General features: G+C 36.9%; 3 protein-coding genes across 3 annotated transcripts in view; all 3 read left to right on the top strand.

The window, feature by feature from the left end:
• The first annotated feature begins 913 nt into the window (after positions 1 to 913).
• LOC101299643 (sister chromatid cohesion protein PDS5 homolog A-like) lies at positions 914 to 12,853 on the top strand. The gene is made up of 27 exons (XM_004292646.1): positions 914 to 1,079; positions 1,183 to 1,404; positions 1,502 to 1,683; positions 1,821 to 1,941; positions 2,212 to 2,433; positions 2,622 to 2,838; positions 2,920 to 3,065; positions 3,168 to 3,325; positions 3,420 to 3,569; positions 3,645 to 3,693; positions 4,525 to 4,707; positions 5,241 to 5,420; positions 6,111 to 6,250; positions 6,892 to 7,012; positions 7,322 to 7,462; positions 7,584 to 7,652; positions 8,375 to 8,511; positions 9,099 to 9,225; positions 9,521 to 9,655; positions 9,736 to 9,932; positions 10,024 to 10,171; positions 10,261 to 10,374; positions 10,514 to 10,600; positions 10,712 to 11,038; positions 11,331 to 11,420; positions 12,060 to 12,134; positions 12,684 to 12,853. The coding sequence occupies exons 1-27, from the start codon at positions 984 to 986 to the stop codon at positions 12,726 to 12,728; spliced, it is 3,879 nt and encodes a 1,292-aa protein (XP_004292694.1). The 5' UTR covers positions 914 to 983; the 3' UTR covers positions 12,729 to 12,853.
• A 1,225-nt stretch (positions 12,854 to 14,078) lies between these two features.
• LOC101304638 (small glutamine-rich tetratricopeptide repeat-containing protein-like) overlaps positions 14,079 to 18,456 on the top strand; it is a 9,630-nt gene continuing 5,252 nt past the window's right edge. Inside the window, exon 1 of the mRNA XM_004290816.1 lies at positions 14,079 to 14,568. Coding sequence (XP_004290864.1) covers positions 14,493 to 14,568 — 76 coding nt within the window. The 5' untranslated portion in view covers positions 14,079 to 14,492. The remainder of the gene's footprint in view (positions 14,569 to 18,456) is intronic.
• Positions 14,732 to 17,826, top strand: LOC101304931 (small glutamine-rich tetratricopeptide repeat-containing protein 2-like). The gene is made up of 8 exons (XM_004290817.1): positions 14,732 to 14,872; positions 15,062 to 15,383; positions 15,558 to 15,631; positions 15,998 to 16,097; positions 16,195 to 16,358; positions 16,886 to 16,932; positions 17,013 to 17,075; positions 17,294 to 17,826. The coding sequence occupies exons 2-8, from the start codon at positions 15,352 to 15,354 to the stop codon at positions 17,627 to 17,629; spliced, it is 816 nt and encodes a 271-aa protein (XP_004290865.1). The 5' UTR covers positions 14,732 to 14,872; positions 15,062 to 15,351; the 3' UTR covers positions 17,630 to 17,826.

The following is an 18,456-nucleotide window of genomic DNA, read 5'->3' on the forward strand; positions in this document are numbered from 1 at the left end:
TAGGTTTGGAGTTGGACTCCCTCTAATGTAACTAAAACAATTTATTTGAGGACTCGAGTTGGCTAACTAAACCGTACATAACTAACTAAACCGTATATGAAAATGAAAAAAAGAAAACATAACTAAACCATACATATAATGCAACTTCATTTAAGACGATGCAATTTAATAATGAATTTAAATTTTTAAATGAGCACTTTTGGATACATTCAAATGATCGAACTCTTAACATAATCTAATCTTTACTCAATTCTTGTACCTTCTCTCGATGTCTAGACTAACCCGAAATGTTTAGTTCACAAGCTTAAGTTGCTGTTGACATATTTTGTTTATGAACATCTATTTATCAGGGTTGTTACTTTTGTACCAACCAACTTGGCATATATTGGTAGATATTAGATAATGGTTGGAGTTTGGAACGATCATACGAGAGATTTAAGGATGACATCGAAAAACTCTCTGATACTTCTAAGTTCCAATTCGATAACATAATAATCAACCTTATTAAAAGTAATAAAAGCGATAGCGCGATAAACGGTAAAAAGTCATACATTAACCGGTCGAGATCCTGCGAGATTGGTTGACACATCGTATGAGTTAGAATTTCGGCTCGTCTGATCAAAATTTACCTTCATTTCTCCGGACCACATATATTTAATGTTGATCAAGCTCAAAACGTATGAAAAGAAGGAAGCTAATTTTCACCGGACCACATAGCCAACCCAACCATCTAACCTAGTTTTGCCATTTCTACCAAGCCCAATTCAATTACAGAGCCTTTCATCTTCCAAATCCGGCGCGTATCTCCACGCGCACCAAGGGCGGGAGCCTCTCCGCTTAATTAAAGCCCACAACAGTTTCTTCTTCTACTACATTCTCCACATTGCTCAACTCTCTCTCCCAGCAAATGCCCTTGCGAAACCTCCAAAACCCCAACCCTCCTCCGAATTAGGGTTTCTCTCTCCGGTCACCTTCGCATCCCGATGGACGAGTCCGCCTTGCAACTCGTCGCCAAAATCGGCAACCAGCTCCGCCGTCAAACCCGCCCTAACAAGGACTCCGTCGTCAAATCGCTCCGAGTAAGTCCTTTTCCCTCTAGGTTTTGATTCGCTTAGTTTCGCCGGCATCGGAAATCGTAACTGATCGAGGTTTTGCTTCTGTGTATGGCTTTGGTTTTGATAGGAAGCTACAGTCGCGTTCGCCGAGCTAGAACAGCCTTCCGGCCCCAAAAAGAAGGAAGCCACCAGGAAACTAGAGGCGGCCATAGAGCCTCTGAAGGAAACCATTGTTAAAGGCTTGCTTCGGCATCGAGATAAGGATGTGAGGCTCTTAGTGGCCATCTGCGCCACTGAGATGATGAGACTCATGGCGCCTGAACCGCCATTTGAGGATAGAGATCTCAGAGTAAGCTCTCTGCTGTGTTTCCGTGTACCGATTTTCGCTGTATATGCTTATTGTTGCAAACTTGCAAGTTGTATTATAGTAGGGGTTTTGTTTGCAGGATGTGTTTAAGCTTCTTGTGAGTGTGTTTGCCGAGCTAGGCGATACTGGAAACTCTTTGTTTTCGAAGAGGGCTAAGATAGTGGAGATTGTTGCGAAGTTGAAATGCTGTGTGATCTTGTTGGACATTGACTGTAATGATGTTGTTCTCGACATGTTCAATACTTTCTTCTCTGTTGTGAGGTGTGTAATTATTACTTTTACTGGTATTATTCTTGTTTTGCAAAGTAAATGGTTAAAACAATGCTTTTGTTTTTATGTTTACCAAGTTATAAGTAATGGCATCAAGAATTATGACTTGCAATTTCTATTCTATGCAGAAAGAATCATCAACAGACTTTGATCAATGATATTTTGTCTATAATGGCTGAGATACTAAATGAGGAAGCTTCTCACCCTCTTTTGGATGTGATTCTCCGTAATCTTGTGAAGGAGGGAACGGTGAGTTTTAGAGACACTTGTTTCCATTATAAACTCATTGCCAGCTCAAAATTGTTATGGTATATGTTTGATAGCTTGTGTTATCAAAATCTCGTCGCCAGTACTCGTACAATGTCCCGTATAGTATTATGTGGTCAAACACTCAAATATATGACATACTTTTGTTTTGTGACAACATCTGAAAAGTGACATTTGAAAATGATGGATTTATCTATAAAGATGCAAATGCAGGAAACAAGTAAAGACATGATACTGTTGTATGTTTTGCAGGATACAGCCTCTGCTTCTTCTCAGCTTGCAGTTTCTGTGATCCAAACATGCACAGAAAAGCTGGAACCCTTAGTTTGTGCCTTTTTGACATCTTGTATTTTAGACAGAGATGCCGTGGAGAGTGAGCTCAAGGAATTTTACCATGAAATAATTTTCAGAATTTTCGAATGTGCTCCTCAGATGCTTTTAGCTGTCATCCCTAATTTAACTCAAGAATTACTGGTTTTTTCTCTTGTCTTCGTTCTTTTATTTTTCTCTGTCCATCTCAGTTCATTTAGTTTTGCTGTTGTCCTTTCACCCTAACATCTTTGGTCATTATTTGGGATCTCTGCAAATTATTTTTTTTAGCTTCTTGGTTCTGTGCTTTCAAAGGAATCCTTATAAATCTCTTGACTCTGATTATTTTGTAGACTGATCAAGTCGATGTCCGGATAAAAGCTGTTAAGCTAATTGGAAAACTCTTTACACTGCCTGAACACCATATATCACGAAAATATGATGACCTCTTCAAAGAGTTCTTAAGAAGATTCTCGGATAAGTCTGTGGAAGTTAGAGTTAATGCTCTACAATGTGCTAGAGTTTGCTATGTCACCAATCCATCTGGGGAAGAATCACAAAAACTTCTATGTAAGCTGAACAATTTTTCTTTCTTTTTCCTAATCTCCTGTATTACTGATTCAGAATCTGATTTATAATTCATTTGTGTAGCTTCCCTTGAAGGTCGATTACTAGATTTTGATGATAGAGTGAGAACACAAGCAGTAATTGTTTCCTGTGATCTTGCCATGTCTAACCTGAGATACTTTCCTCCCAAACTTATATCTCAAACTACTGAAAGACTTCGGGACAAGAAGGTATTTTGCAAAAATAAATAAAGTTGCAGTTTCTAAATTTCAGCGACTATATAGCTACGTTATTTATTCTTGTATTGGTAATATTGGTTGTTTTATTTACAGATACCTATCAGAAAAATGGCTCTGCAAAAGTTGATGGAAGTCTACCGGTGTTACTGTAACAAGTGTTCGGAAGGTTACATTGCAATAAGTGACCACTTTGAACAGATTCCGTGTAAAATCTTGATGCTCTGCTATGATAAAGATTGTAAGGAGTTCAGGTCTGCTTGCTATCATGTTATAGCTTCTTAAATTAAATGCAATACTTTACGATATTGTGTTGACCACAACTTCTTGGGTATTCTTCTACTTCAGGTCCCAAAATATGGAGCTTGTTCTGGCAGAAGATTTATTTTCGGCTGTTCTTTCGACTGAAGAAAGAACAAGGCACTGGATCCATTTGTTTTCGGTTTTCACCCCACTTCATCTGAAGGCGTTGAATGCTATTTTATCTCAGAAACAAAGGTACTGTCACTAACGGTCTCTTGCTAGTATCGATGTGAAAATCCTGATTTTTTACAAAGTGCAAATGTTTTATAGGTTGCAAAGCGAAATGCGAACATACTTAGAGATAAGAAAGAAAGAGAAGGTACATTTTTATATGGATACTGAAATGCCTTTGCGCTATCTCGTTACTTTAGTGTTTTCTTTTTGTGAGCTGCCAAGGTTGTTAGCTTATGAGTGGTGCTATGTATGGTTGAGGCGGGATTATTATAATAGAAAAGTGAAAACTTTTGGTAATGCAACATATTTTTGAAAAGCCTTTGTTGCTTATCTATCATATTTAGGAACCTACGTGCTGGAAGCAAATTTATCCTCCCTTTTACAAGCATAACTTTACCTTAGAGAGTCTCCATTTTTTGTTTGGAATTCATTTAGGCATTTCTGGTGACCTATATGTATGATGAAGTGTTCAGTTCAGTATAATAGCATTACCACTGCTTCAATGTCAACAAAGTTATTCAGATTTCAAAAATGTGACTTTGTTAAATTTGGACTTCTTTTTTTTCCGTGAAGAATCATAAGTTAGTCAATCTTGTTACACGTCCTTCTGAGCCCATCACTGGACCTATTTTCCATAGCTTTTGGCATACATTATTGTGAATGTTACAAATGTTGCTTTATGTCTTTTGATTTAGCTACAATGAAATGTTTATAGTTAAATCCTCAATTTCGAGCTTCATAGAAAGCTGCTTACATTGTCCTAAAGGTTCGTAATATTTCGAATTTCAGATTTTTCTTAAACTTGAATTAATCTTAATATCAGAATGACTTATATAGTCATGATTCCCCACTGCACTTACCTTTGACTGATTCTCATTTTTGATCTGATTGGAACCTGTGTGGTTGGATGGAAGCTTTACATTCTTCTCTATGCTTTAATAGTTTGAAAGGTGAAACACTGGACTTTATGTTGCAGGGAAATGATCCAGAAGACATGCAGAAGAGATATAAGACTTTGTTCTCGAAAATGGCAGTCTCTTTTGTAGACCCTTCCCATGCAGAAGAATGCTTTCATAAATTGAACCATATGAAAGTTAACAACATATTTGATTTACTCGCTTTATTATTGGATGAAAGTAGAGATGCTCAGACAACCAGAGTGAGTTTGTTTTATCTCTACATTTAATTAGTCTGTCGCCTGGGTCCCTATGTTACTTTGTAAGCGGTGGGTCATTATTCTTCCTTGCTTTTTTAGGCGATCGTTGGTTGTAGCTAATTTATATTAATATTTACACTGAGCAATAGTAGTAACTTTCAGCTGTTCCATGTGTTGAAATTTTTATGAGGAAAAGCTTAATAAACAAGTAAATGAAACAAACAAATTTTACTTGTACCAAAAGCAGCTAGTATTTGGGTAGAGGTTTAGGCCTGTGAGAAGTCTTGGGTTGAATAAGTTCAAGTGCCAATGGCCATCTAATATTTTAACCTGAGCGCACAACATTTTTTGAATAAAGCCATGAATGTTGGTCTGTCTATAATCATGTTTAAGTATATTTTAATTGTCAAATATTAAATTTTTACTTGAACGCATTAGTTTCTCATAATTTGATTCCTTGCGTATAACATGCTGCGTTTTTTTTGTGTTACTCGTCTAAATTTTATTGTCTTGTGTACTTATGGCTTTACTTTCAGGACAAATTTCTGCAGACTATTGGAGAGAAACATGAAGATTTTGAGTTCTTACAGACACTCTCTTCAAAATGCTCTTATAACATATTCAGCTCAGAACATGTTCGCTGTATTCTAGATTTTCTTTCCAGTAACACTACAGGAAACAAGCACCTTGAGGCTTCTTGTGTCCGGCTCCTTCTGGTACTACAATTACTTTTGCTATCTGGATCTCACTAATGTTTTTTATTTTTTATTTTTTTATTTATCATAAATGAGAATCTTATAAAAAAGTGATGTGATTGAGTGTTGCATAATCGAAAAGACAATGCTGAACATGCAAGGGAATGACCATTAGGGGTTGTGTTAGCACGTAATATTGGCTTGGACATAGCCATAGTTAATAAACTTGACGAATGACCATGAGTGAACATTGTTGTTATTAGTGCCAAGCATCAATATTGGCAAGTCGCAAGTAGGATGAATCTCAGGGGGGACTATGCCAAGCTGTAAGCTGAGTCTCAAATTACGTAAGGCTGTGGTTTGTAGTAGGGTCCGTTTTTGTTTTTGTTTTCTCTTTCACTGCATCAACATGAATTGCCAACTGGAATTGCTAGTTGCAGCAGCTAAAGAGTATGGGCCAAATTTCTCGAACAACATTATATATTGTCTAAAGCTGGGTTCAGAAACATTATAATAGCTCAGTAAAATTTAACCTTCTATACATCTTATTGCATAAAAGAAGATTGTCGAAGGAGGATGACAAATGTGGAAATTTAAATATTTTTGTATGACCAAGTTTTATGTTAGTGCCACTTGCATAGTGATGAAGAAGCGACTAGATTACTGGAACTTTTTAATCGAAGGTTTCCTCCCTTTTTTTTATCTGGTCAGGCAATTACCAGCTTTTTCCCCACTCTCTTGAGAGGATCTGAAGCACAATTTCAGATGTTATTACAGGGGAGCAACCCAATCAATGTTCGGTTGCTTGAAGTGTTAGCCCAAGCTGGGAAGCATATATCACTCAACCTTAGGTAATTTCTGCGGTCTTTTCATATTCTTGTAATGATGCTAAAGTTTTCAGCAGGATGGAGCATACTGTTCCGATTGTGATGTTATTTAGTACATTTCCACAATTATGTATATTTTTATGCTAATTTTGATCATTCTAGATGCTCCCTCTTCGTCAGAACTGTTGATTTGTATTAGAAAAGGGCTAATGCATGTGTGAACACAGTCCCTGGAGTATATAAAGACCTAGGTGCATGCCATGCTTAAAAGAGTAGTTTTCTTTTCTACCGTGTACATGGATTAACAAGTTCTGTCAATTTCCAACGTGTGTTGTGTGTTTGGGAGGGGGGGGGGGGGGGGGGGGGGATTTGAAGTTGTGCATTCCCATATTCTTGAAATATCCACAAAAAGTAACTGGCTGACTTGTTCAAATTAGGCTTATGTGTGCTATGACTTTTGGGCTTCTTAAATTGTTCTCTGATTAGGGTTAAGTATTCTTAGGTTACTTTTTTCCAAATCATTTTTTTGCATCTTGCGGATCTTTGGGTCTTCCTCATTGTACTTCCTCCTCTTCTTTGACGCAAAGCACTTGCAATTGAAAGTATAAATCTGTCTGCAAATATGGTTTCACTGTAGCTCAAACTTTTTCTTCGTTCTTTTTTAGTGAAATCTATCCCTTTCTGGAAAGGGTCTGTGTGGAGGGGACTCGTTTGCAGGCAAAATATGCTGTTTCAGCAATTGCTGCATCATTCGATACTTCTAAGCAATTATCAAGTCTATGCAAGGTATGGTTAGAAATTGCTATTAGCTACAAGATTAAGGGTTATGGTTAGAGGAAAACTAGCCTAGGTCATGTGACCATTTTGCAGTTTCTTAATTTCATACAATTATCTTTTCTTAGTCGAGTAGCCACAAACAAATGGAAGTTCTTATTCGACACCAGACTCCTGTTAGTTGGGTTCCATTAACTAGTCTAATATTCACTTGGATCTTTCAAGCGTGAAATTTCTATTTTATAGTCACATGCATGCCTGATTAATTGTTGACCTCTGAATAGCATCTATTTTAACATGAAGTGTTGTATATAACTGCAGAAACTTGTGGAATCTCTACTTAGTGAGCAGAACATACCAACAGTGCTGCAGTCCTTGGGGTGTCTGGCACAGCATTCTGTTCCAACATTCGAAAGTCAAGCTGGAGAGATCACTTCTTACATATATCAGAGTATTTTCCAAGTAATTGACATCATCTATGAGATGTGTATATCTACTTGCACTTGTTAATGTCTGATTTAGTGGCTGAATTTTTAGTTGCTTCAACATGCTTGCATTATATATGTGAACTTTTCTTGTGTAGGTGGACTTGTCGGATTGTATGAACTCATTTGATGATGCGTCTGGTTGTAGCAATTCTTGCAAACTGAAGGTGGGTTTTCTATTACTTCTATATAGTTTCAATTATTGTATTGGGTTTTGGTTTTGCTGTTAATGGTTTTTTTTTTTTCTTTTTCCCAATGAATGACCACGTTTGCTGGTGTCCAGGGAATGTTTTCTTTGATTCCACCCTCTAATTCTTATTACGTTCCATCATATTTGAAAGAATTGAATAGAATAAGTGAAAATATTTTGGAGTCTCGCATGGTTAACCAACTAAAATTTATGTGTAAGCTTGTTACGCATATTGATGGCTAGTCTTTCATATTAATGGCTTTTCAATTTTTCATACAAGCAGCAGCCACTGTTGGGCTGAACTGCTGATGGGATTTAATGATTGATGCTTTGCATGAAACATATGTTTTTTTATATAATCTTAAACTAATACAGTTTCGTTGAAGAAAGATTACTATACCTTGAATGTGACAAAACGTATGTCATTTCAACCTTTTAATGCCAAAGTGATATGGTAGGCACTAGGACATATTTTTAATTTCTTGTTTCAAATGGTTTGGCAATGGTAGAATTTGTAGGATTGCCTATAGGTAGCGTCAACTATTAGATTTTGTGAATGAACAAATTAGAATTGTTGTTAGATGTGGGTGAGAAAGTGCTTGAGTCTAAAGCAAGGATTGATCAACATATTAAGGATCTAGATCTTCTTAATTGCAGTTGTCTCTGTTGACTGCTCTGGTTTAATGAGTTACTTTACAGATATATGGGCTGAAAACACTTGTCAAGAGCTTCTTGCCACATGGTGGAACTCGCATCAAACGGCAAGTTAATGAACTCTGGGACATTTTGTCAACAATGTTGCTAAAGGGTGAAACAGTTGATAGTATTACCTCATGGTATGATTTTAGATTCCTTCAGTAAATGAAAAATCAATAGTTCATATGATGTTAATTTTACATTCGGGTCAACCAAGTGATTTTCAGAACTAAAACAATTGAATCATTGACTAAAGCTTAATTATTAGTAATTATCCTTGTTTTGAAGTTTTATTGCCTTCTAGTGCTGGATATGATTTAGACATTGCTTTCGACGCATCTGTGTAGTCCTTAAATAATTTATGGGTTATATTTTGTTTCTTGAAGCATAAGTTAAGATTGTTTTTTTTTTTTAAAGATGTTGCCAATCATTTGGAAGAGGGATGTTTTTGAAACTATAAAGAAACTTTTTAAGTTTTTAACTTCATTCTATGGTTAAGTAGGAATGGACAGGCCCTTGATTTGATCCCATGCGGTCTTGGGTTCAAACCTCCTCACAGTTTCCTAGCTAGCTAGTTGCTAGAGTTTCCTGTCTCCTAAAGATTAGGGAAGCAGGAAACTCCAGCTTCAAGCACTGGTCTGCGAAGCAGGTCTGGGGGATACCTGAGTACCCTTAAAAAAGAATCTTCGGACATTTCTTGAGTTGGTTTTACATGTTGTGGATGCAGTGAAAGTGATAGTGCTTGTCAACCTTGTATAAGATTAGCTGCTGCAAAGTCTGTTCTCCGGCTTTCCCGAAAATGGGATTTCCATATTTCTCCAGAGATATTTCGCCTTACAATTTCAACGGCAAAGGTAGGTCATTTTTTGATGCTTCGTATTTCTACAGCTCTTGGAACCACATTTTTCATGGTCATTCTTTGTTTCCCTTATCAAAGTCTGTGCTAGGCAATGGGAATAACATTCATTTTTGAGAAGGCAATTCTGTTGTTGAATCTCCCTATTCATCAACTAAGGTTTATATCAGACCAGATGAGCTGCACCCTATACTATATATTCCTCTATAGATCCTTGATTGCTTCCGATATATCTCTTGAATTATCATTTTAGTTATACTTATGGTAATTAGATTTCTCATGACGCATTGCAGGATGACTCTCCTTTGGTTAGAAGATCATATCTGGATAAAACACACAAACTGCTGAAGAGGCATGCTATACCTAGCAGATATGCATGTGCTTTTGCAATTGCCACTTCAGATTGCCTCAAAGATCTCCAAGATGATGTATGCTACTTCTGATTTGTCAATCATGTCATTGCTCTAAAGTTCTATCAAATATTGTCTGCTGATACATTTCATTTTAGTCATTTAAATATATGACAGAATTTATCAAGGATTACAGTAAAGAAGCTCAAGCGCATCAAACAGCTGGGGCACAAGAAGGATTAGTGACTAGTTTTCCAGCATACATTGTGGTATTCTTGATCCATCTTCTCGCTCATGATAAAGATTTTCCCAGTGAAGATTGTCAGGATGGAGAAATATATGCTCAGTTTTGCTAGTATGTATAACTTAATTGCATTGTTGATGGCTTTGTACTGATTATAAATGCAGTTATGGTGACAGTCTTTGGATTATGTTTCTTTTTGCAGTCCCCTGTTTGTTTTATTGCGGGATCTAGTCAATACTAGTAATGGTGATGGTGCCCTGGGTATTCTCAAGGATTCTGTCTTGAATTTGATCTGCATTTTTCGTGCAATTAAGAAAGCTGAGGATGCCATTGATATACAAAAAACTTATGTGAGAATTTTCTCTAAGGAAATCTTTCCCTTTCTTTAATCTTATATTTATTTCCACATTTATGGAAATTAGGTTGTTTTGCAATACAGAGGCTGCACCTTCTAGCAGACATTGGACACGTTTTTGTGATGTCAACAAATCGTAATGGCCTCTCTTCATCAGATGGTCCTGGGCAAATTTTGCTACCTTCATCCTTATATAAAGTAAGCATTTTGACGAAGTAGTGATCAATGTTCAAAGCAGATTTTGAAATTTCTTTATTTACCTTTTAAGCTTCCAATGAAAAGTTTTCGATTAATGATGTACTGATTCATTGGTCTTGTGCTCTATTGTTTTATGCAGTCTAATAGTAGGGGCCTTGCTCAATCATGTTTCGATGAGGACTTTGTCCAAAGAGTAGTTCATATATTTAAATCTAACATATCTTTGGTATGTATCTCTAAGCTTCCTTTACTGCTTCAATTTTATATGCCACAGGATTATGTCTTAACAAATCTTTTTCCTTACACACTTGCTGGTAAATCTTTGCTCACACATCAGCCTTCAAGTACTCTTCCTAAAAGTGGGCGGAAGTGTCAAGAGAATACGTTAAAATCTAATGTTATCAAGGGTGACATAGGCACCGGTACAGGACATAGGCAAAAACGGGCTCTCTCTCCAAGTGCTCTTGGATCAGATGGAAATGGGGCATTTAAAAAGTCTGTGTTTAGTCTGGGGAAAGAAGTAGTTTCATCTTGTGATTCTGTAGCTACAGAAGTATCTCTGGATGATCAGAATGTGAAAAGAAATACCACTACTCTGATGGAAGATGTTAATATGAATAAGAGCATCGGTGAAGAACACTCCGATCATCCCAGTAAATACAAGGTAATAAATTTGAGTAATAAAATTGTGATTAGATTGTAATTTTTTTTTATGAATACCTAATCTTGTTAGTTAAGCAACTATGTGAAATACGCGTTGGAGCACAAAGTACATTTTCATATGTTGCTACTTCCTTAGGTTTGCAATTATTGTACATGTAATATCTCATTTTTAGTCAATTGTTAAGCACATTCTTCGTGTATATTTCATACATGGATTATCTTTTTCTCTCTCTTCTGCTCGAAATTCAATGATTATGACCTCAGTGTCGGCTCATTTCCCATCCAATTGGCAGATCACATGTGATAGTAGTGGGGATATTCAGGTGGTATGCTTCGAAACTGATAGCGGGGAAACTTTAACTGATGGCTCGCTGAAGGAAAGGGTAAGAGAGAAATACTACCTGGCTTGAAAAGTGCCAATTCAAGTTTCAAACTATGATGAAAGCTCTGTTTCTGCTTTGGTTTAACTACCTCAGTAGCTCCGGCTCTAGTTTTCCTTAAACCTAACTTTTGCTAGTTTAAGCATTTTCTACATCTCAAGTCTAAAGCAATTTACCAACTATCTTTGGTCCTATTTGTTGGAGGATAATCCAAACTTGACTACACCCTCCTGGATAAGGAAAGATCAACTACACCATTGATAGGACCAATAGTTACAATTATCAGTGAATGCTTTGATGCTTTGTTGATTAGTTTAACGTATCCTGAAGTTGCATTCAAGATTTTGTTTTAAGAAAATTTTCTATAATTTTCTATTTATTAAGGTTTACCAATGTGAATCTTGATTACTGAATTTCCACCAACATTGCTTTTAGGTGCTGGTGTTAGGCTCTCCTTATCAGAAAGAAAGCTACAAAAGTTTGATTAAAAATTATTACAAAAAAAAAAAAAACTTAAGAGAACAGATGCAATTTGACATCATCATTAGACGATAGCATAAAAATATTATGCCAGTTTCTTTGTGTGATTCTTGAAGTCTTCATTACCAATGATTTTGTGTCTAACCATAGTTTTGGATGCAGCCTAAACAAAACAAGAGGAAGAAAGCTTCTGTAGACACCTCTGTAACAGAAGTTCTTGGGATGAACAACGATGCGGTAAGCCTTACAATTTTCCTTGCCATCAAGAAATTTCCTAATAATGTAGGGAACAAAAGAATCAAACTGAATCTTATCATACATTTTGCTAATAATATGTTCATGCTATTTTATATCACATTCATCCATACTGTTTCTGATTTTCAAGTACAAGATCACTTCCTGCAAGTAGTTTGAAGTTAGAAACAGAGTAGGTTGACCCTAATGGAGCTGATTTTTATGTGTTTGGACTTTGGACAATCAATTGTGTTAGTAGCGATGTTTTTTATTTTATTTTTTTATATAATAAATAATTTGTGTTCAGCTAAAAGAACTGCAAAGTAGAGAATACAACCAGCAGAATGAATAGTAAAAGACCTCGCAAGCTTACAATGGATAATATTTAAGTTCTGCATTATTCTTTCACGTCCCACGCTGAGACTCAAACCAGAGTTCAAGATTCTCATATAACTGATCTTGACTGCGCAAGTAATGTATTTTGGTGTTTCAGTGTGTATTTACTGATATGACATTGCTTATGCATTTTACAATCTTGTTTGGTTATTTCAGGTTGCCAGAAGAACTCGACGACAAAAGAAATTAAATTATGTGTGAAACCATTTTCTTTTGAGTCTGATCATTGCATTCGCTTCAAGGACGATTCCACAGATGCTTTGGAGATTTTTGTCTGGTAGTGATCAAGTGCCCACCAGAGATCACTCTTTGCCTGTAAGTAGTCTGGTGGATGTCAAATTGTATATATATCCTTAACAATCAACCGCAGAGTGCAGATCAGGTCTTGTGCATATGTTTATATCACCCGACTGTTTTGCTAACGAAATTTGTATCACCCTCAAGTTAGTATGTATTTAACTATCGCTAATTGAGAAGCTCCTGGAGCAACTGAAACGGCCCAAACGAACTTACGCCTTGATGTCTCCTACATATCAGTAAAACATCTATGTATTTCTTTAACCAGTAAAGAGAATTTTGGGAGAAGTTTATGTTGGCTGCAATTGAAATGATTCTTGTAGTTTTTGATTAACGTCTGTTCTCAGTGGCTTATTTGGATGCTTCATGGGGAATGGGGATGATAAAGAGATTCTTCATGGGGAATGGCTCAATCCAGTCAAATGCTAAGCAACAATTTTGTGGCCATTATTCAAATTCAGGTACTTCCCGCCAAAATATGGAGGTCGGGGTACCTATCGACTTGTGCTTTCGCCAATCACCATGATGTCAGTTCTCGATACTTTGTCACACATAAGGTCGTTTCAGTTTTAATAACCGGCACTTATCATAGTGATTACGGATTTATGGTCACAATACCACCTTTTATCACCAAGTAAATCACCTCTATGTTCACTATCTAATCGACACTAAACGAATAGTGATTAAGCATGAATATTTCGGCTCTCGTATCTCAATTAGGCTATTCCTTTCTTTCTTTTACAAAAAGAAACTGAATTTGGTTTGCATTTCTATTCCAATACGCACTTGAACTAGCATCAAGAAACTCGTAACAACCTATGTTGCATGGAATCGGAAGCGGAGACGTGGAAGCGCGGAAGCATTTTTTTTTAAAATTTGTTGGAAGTGGAAACGTTTTGGAAGCGTTGGAATAAAATAATATATATATATATCTAAAAAAATAAGAATCAAACTAATTATTAACCATAATTATCAATTAAAAATTAATAGAGTAATGGACTACTTTAATGGATTAAAAGTCCCACCATGGCACCATCCTCTTAGACCCAATTACATCCTTAAGCCCAAACATTAGGGCCAGTATATCAAATATGTTTTATGACGTCTAGAGACGGAAGAGAACATAGACACGTCTCCCACCCTCTTCCCTTTCGTCTCTCTTTCCTGACTTTCCTCCCTCACAGTCTCGTACTTGAAAGTTCGACCAAGAAAAAAGACTCCGATAAGAGACTCCCGTTGTTTCTTTGTCAATTTGATTTTGACAAAAATTAAACCCTGCATGTCTTCATCCTACGCTCTTCTCCTCCCCTAAATCCACTCTCAGAATTGAACAGTCCATCCCAATCTCACCTATCCGAGAATCCAACATCGAAACAACCTAGACGGGCTTCATACCCGCTTCGAAACGCGGGTGAGGCGACACTTCCGTGCTTCCTAGGTAACAACCGACTCCCTAAAGAATGGGACCAACAAAGACTTGCTCAAACTTTATCTCACAAGGTAACTGGGGTGCTTTGGGTATTCACCTTCCATAGCAGGGGGTATTATTGTTTACGAGAAATATAGGTGGCAAACTGTGGTTGGTGGAATAAAACTAGTTAAAGTGGAAAAACCTTCCCCAGAGTGATTCAGAGAAGAGACACCAACGTACGCCCGGCAACTTCATCCATGGCTCCGCCGCTGACCACCGATTCTCCCCTCTCTCGCCGCATCGTCCGTTCCTTCTTGGATTTCCTCAGCTCCGGTGACTCCCTCTTTATCTCTCTTCTTTTTAATATACTGAAATCATATCTATCTAGGGTTACTGAGAATTGCGATTTCATTTCACATTTTTGCTTAGGCTTGCATGCATGTGGTGGTTTTAGAATGAGTTACTGACTGTAAATTTGTATATTTACTGGGGTGCAGTTGAACCGTGTCCTGGTGTCAATATTGAGGGTATTGAGACTGCAAGGCAACGTCTGGAGAAGGCTTTCCAGCTTACTGATGATGATAATCGGATTAAACCCGACTCGTTAGTTGAAATGTTTAGCTCACTGGGAAATGAGGTTAATGTTTCCAAGCCATCAAAATCTCTGGTGCTTAATAGTCCTTCGTTTGAGATTAGTACCTGAATGATGCTTTTACAGTTGCAACTTGCAAGCCTAGCGGCCCTAGCCTGATGAATTTAACTAGTAATTTTTGTTACTATGGGATTTGAATTTTGACTCTCCATTTAATGTTTGCAATTGAATCAGGGTCAGTATCCGACGGGTGAAAACCGTGAGCTAGGTGCTATAATTCTTCGTGTTTTTGCTTCTCCTCCCCACTTTTGATCATCAGTAGCTGCACTGTGTGTGTTAGAACAAGTGGAAATTGAATGTGGACTTGGTAATGGTGTTATTGGCAGGGGAGTCCAAAGATGCTCTGTTTGGGTCATTGTCTTCCGCACTTGAGAGAACTCGTCACTTCTTCTCAAGAAAGAAAAAAACTCATCACTTTAAGCCCTTGCCTGATCATGATAGTGATGATCCAATGAAATTAGAGAATGCAGCTAAACTTATCCATGATGCTTTCAATGTATGCTCTCTCTCTCTCTCTCTCTCTCTCTCTCTCTCTCTCTCTCAAACACACAGGCATACACGTAGTTTTGTTGCTTGAGTGCCATTACTACTTTATACTGTGCTAGGTAAGTTCTTTGTGCTTGAAAGTACGAATGTTCGTATATGTTCATGCTACTGTTTTACTGTTCAGGATGGAAACATCTGGAGGTGAGAAATTCAGTCCTAAATACTTGGCTCAGTTGGCTGAGACCTTGAAATTAAAAGGTACGTACTTGATGCTCATATATGTGCCTTTGGTCAGGTTTCCTAGTCTGCAGCCACTGAAGTCTGAACTAATTTTACTTTTGTCAAGTTTTTCAGATTTTCTTTTTATGCAATTGTCAGGTTCCAGTCCTAGATACCATTCGTTTATATGCTCCCTCTCTGCTATAAATCCATTTTCATTTTATATCCTTGAAAAAGAAAATGCATTACATTTGAATAATCTATGACCTAGCTTGGTGCTAATGATGAGAAACATGTTGTTCACTAGCTACAATCTCATTGGATCATCAAATTACTATGACAGTAAGTCGACTACATCCTGATATATCAATGCAGAGACTAATCTTTTTATTTTATTTTCGGTAGGTAATAAGGCCATGGAATCAAAGCAGTATACCAAGGCAATTGCGTTGTATGACTGTGCTATTGCATTTTGTGAAAATAATGCTGTTTACCACTGTAACAGGTACTCTGGTTAAAATTAGTACCCTACTGTTTTGCTCGCTCTGTTATTGCTTTCTTGAAACTGCAAGTTAATAAAATCTCTGGTGTACATATTTCAGGGCAGCTGCTTACATTGAGATACACAAACACAACGAAGCAATGCGAGATTGCCTTAAATCTATTGAGATAGACCCAAACTATAGCAAGGGATATACTCGTCTGGGAGTAGCTTATTATGCACTAGGTAACTACCGTGCGGCTATTGATAAGGGATTTAAGAAAGGTCAGTAAGGAAATCTCTTTTGAGCACCACCTCATGCGAAGCTTATATATAGTGTATTGAAAATGGGAAGTAAATATATTAAAAGAAGAATTGAAATTTGTTTAGTCTTTGTGGTTTGAAGTCGACATCTGTTTAGTCTTTTTAGTTTTATTTTAATCTGAATAGTTCTTAAAATCACAATTTTTCATCCAAATAGTCCTTATGGTTTTATTTTAATCTGAATAGTCCTTAAAGTCATAATTTTTCATCCAAATAGTCATTTCGACAATTTTCTCAGTTAAAGGCCATAAAAACTATTTGGATGAAAAATCATGACTTTAAGGATTATTCAGATTAAAATAAAATCATAAGGACTATTTGGATGAAAAATTGTGACTTTAAGGACTATTCAGATTAAAATAAAACCATAAGGACTAAACATATGTCGACTTTAAACCACAAAGATTATACAATATTTTACTCTCAAAAGAAGGTAGTAACTAGTAACCATATTCGTACCTAATTAACTAGGGATTTTGCTCATGCAGCCTTGCAGTTGGATCCAAAAAATGAAGCTGCCAAAGAAAGTATTCGGGTTTGTTCTTGTATACTCTTTTCTGTAGATTTTTGCAGCTCCTTATAATTTGACTGCTTATGTTTTTCTGAAACCAATAGGTGTCTCAGCTGAAATTGATAGAGCAGCAACAACAATCAGGATCTCATTATTCTCATCATCAGGTAATGCATTGACCTTAAGAGAAAGCGCGCGGCTATTAATATATAAGGTCCATAAAACTCTGTTAGCTAGGTTGAAGATATGTGCAATAAGCCAATAATTTAGCACATGGATTGGAGGTTGTGCGTTAGAATTTGTTATTCTGCTGTTCTTCGAATTTGCATACAGATATTCTTTCTTACTGCGAGTAACGTTTTCCTGTCTTACCTACCTAATACAGAACACAAGTTCATTTTCCTTGAGTAGTAGCAGCGTGCAGGGTTCAGGGTCAAAAATCCATGGTGCATTCAATACAGGTTCTGTTCCTGTTGATTTTGCAAATATGTTTACGAACATGGGTGCGACTGCATACCAAGGACAGCATCCTGAATATAACATCCGTAACACCATTGTTAATGGAGGAATTCATCTACCAAAGACAGCATCCCCTATATGTGTCGTCATCCGTAACAGCACTGTTAATGGAATTGATCTACCAAGGACAGCTTCCTCGATATCTGTCGTCATCAAGAACAGCATTGTTAATGGAGTTGATCAACAGTTCTACACGAAATAAGGGTTGATCGCAACAAGAATGGTTAATGTTGGAGATATGCTATAATCTGCAGCACATGTACGTACTCACCGCGGTGAGAGCATACAGTACATTGTCCCAAAACGCTTCCATCAAGCTTGATTGTCATTTCGATTTTGAAGGTTTTTCAATAAGGCATCCGCAGTGCCGACTGATGAATGAAGTTCACTCCTATTTCTAAAAATTTTCATGTCTAATGAAAACTTTCCTTAATTATTTTTCCCTTCTCATGCAAAAGTTTGAACTGATAATGTTATGCTTGATTGCTTGTCTTCCAAAGTGTTTTCTACTTGATCACGCATCCGAATTTCCTCACTATTCCTTCTCATTATAGCCAGATGGTTCAAGACCATGAAGCATCTTATTCGGTCCTGTGATATCTGCCACATACGCGAAATAACTAACATGTACTCTCTCTTTCGCGTCTTATATATGTAAACTTTATATACAAAAATATGAATACCATGCTTTAAAAAATATATTCTTTTAACACTATGTTTACAATAATTGCGTTTACGTACAAAGCATGTCACGTGAAACGCTCGACTCATCAGTCAAGATGCCATACACAGGTTAACAGGGTACTTTAGGTATCCCACTTACCTAGCAGAGGATATATTGGGTATCAAAATTACAGGTGGCAATCAGTGGTTGGTGCAATAAAAAACCTCAAAAAAGAGTTACCTAAAATGAGGAAAAAACCTAAATATATAATCCCAAGACTGATGGCACAGTGTGACAGTCACACCCTGATTCCAGCACAAAAGGCAGAGTCTCTCTCTCTCTCTCTCTCTCTCTCTCTCTCCTCC

The sequence above is a fragment of the Fragaria vesca genome, linkage group LG2 (assembly GCF_000184155.1).
Source record: "Fragaria vesca subsp. vesca linkage group LG2, FraVesHawaii_1.0, whole genome shotgun sequence".
In the NCBI taxonomy this organism is placed as follows: domain Eukaryota; kingdom Viridiplantae; phylum Streptophyta; class Magnoliopsida; order Rosales; family Rosaceae; genus Fragaria; species Fragaria vesca.

What these genes read in the sequence shown, in the direction of transcription:
- LOC101299643 (XM_004292646.1), top strand. Translation starts at nt 984, where the DNA reads ATGGACGAGTCCGCCTTGCAACTCGTCGCCAAAATCGGCAACCAGCTC. An exon ending in CATATATCACTCAACCTTAG is followed by an intron (nt 6,251 to 6,891) that starts GTAATTTCTGCG and finishes GTTCTTTTTTAG; the next exon opens with TGAAATCTATCCCTTTCTGG. An exon ending in GTTGATAGTATTACCTCATG is followed by an intron (nt 8,512 to 9,098) that starts GTATGATTTTAG and finishes TTGTGGATGCAG; the next exon opens with TGAAAGTGATAGTGCTTGTC.
- LOC101304931 (XM_004290817.1), top strand. Translation starts at nt 15,352, where the DNA reads ATGCAGCTAAACTTATCCATGATGCTTTCAAT. An exon ending in GCTGTTTACCACTGTAACAG is followed by an intron (nt 16,098 to 16,194) that starts GTACTCTGGTTA and finishes TACATATTTCAG; the next exon opens with GGCAGCTGCTTACATTGAGA. An exon ending in CTGCCAAAGAAAGTATTCGG is followed by an intron (nt 16,933 to 17,012) that starts GTTTGTTCTTGT and finishes TGAAACCAATAG; the next exon opens with GTGTCTCAGCTGAAATTGAT.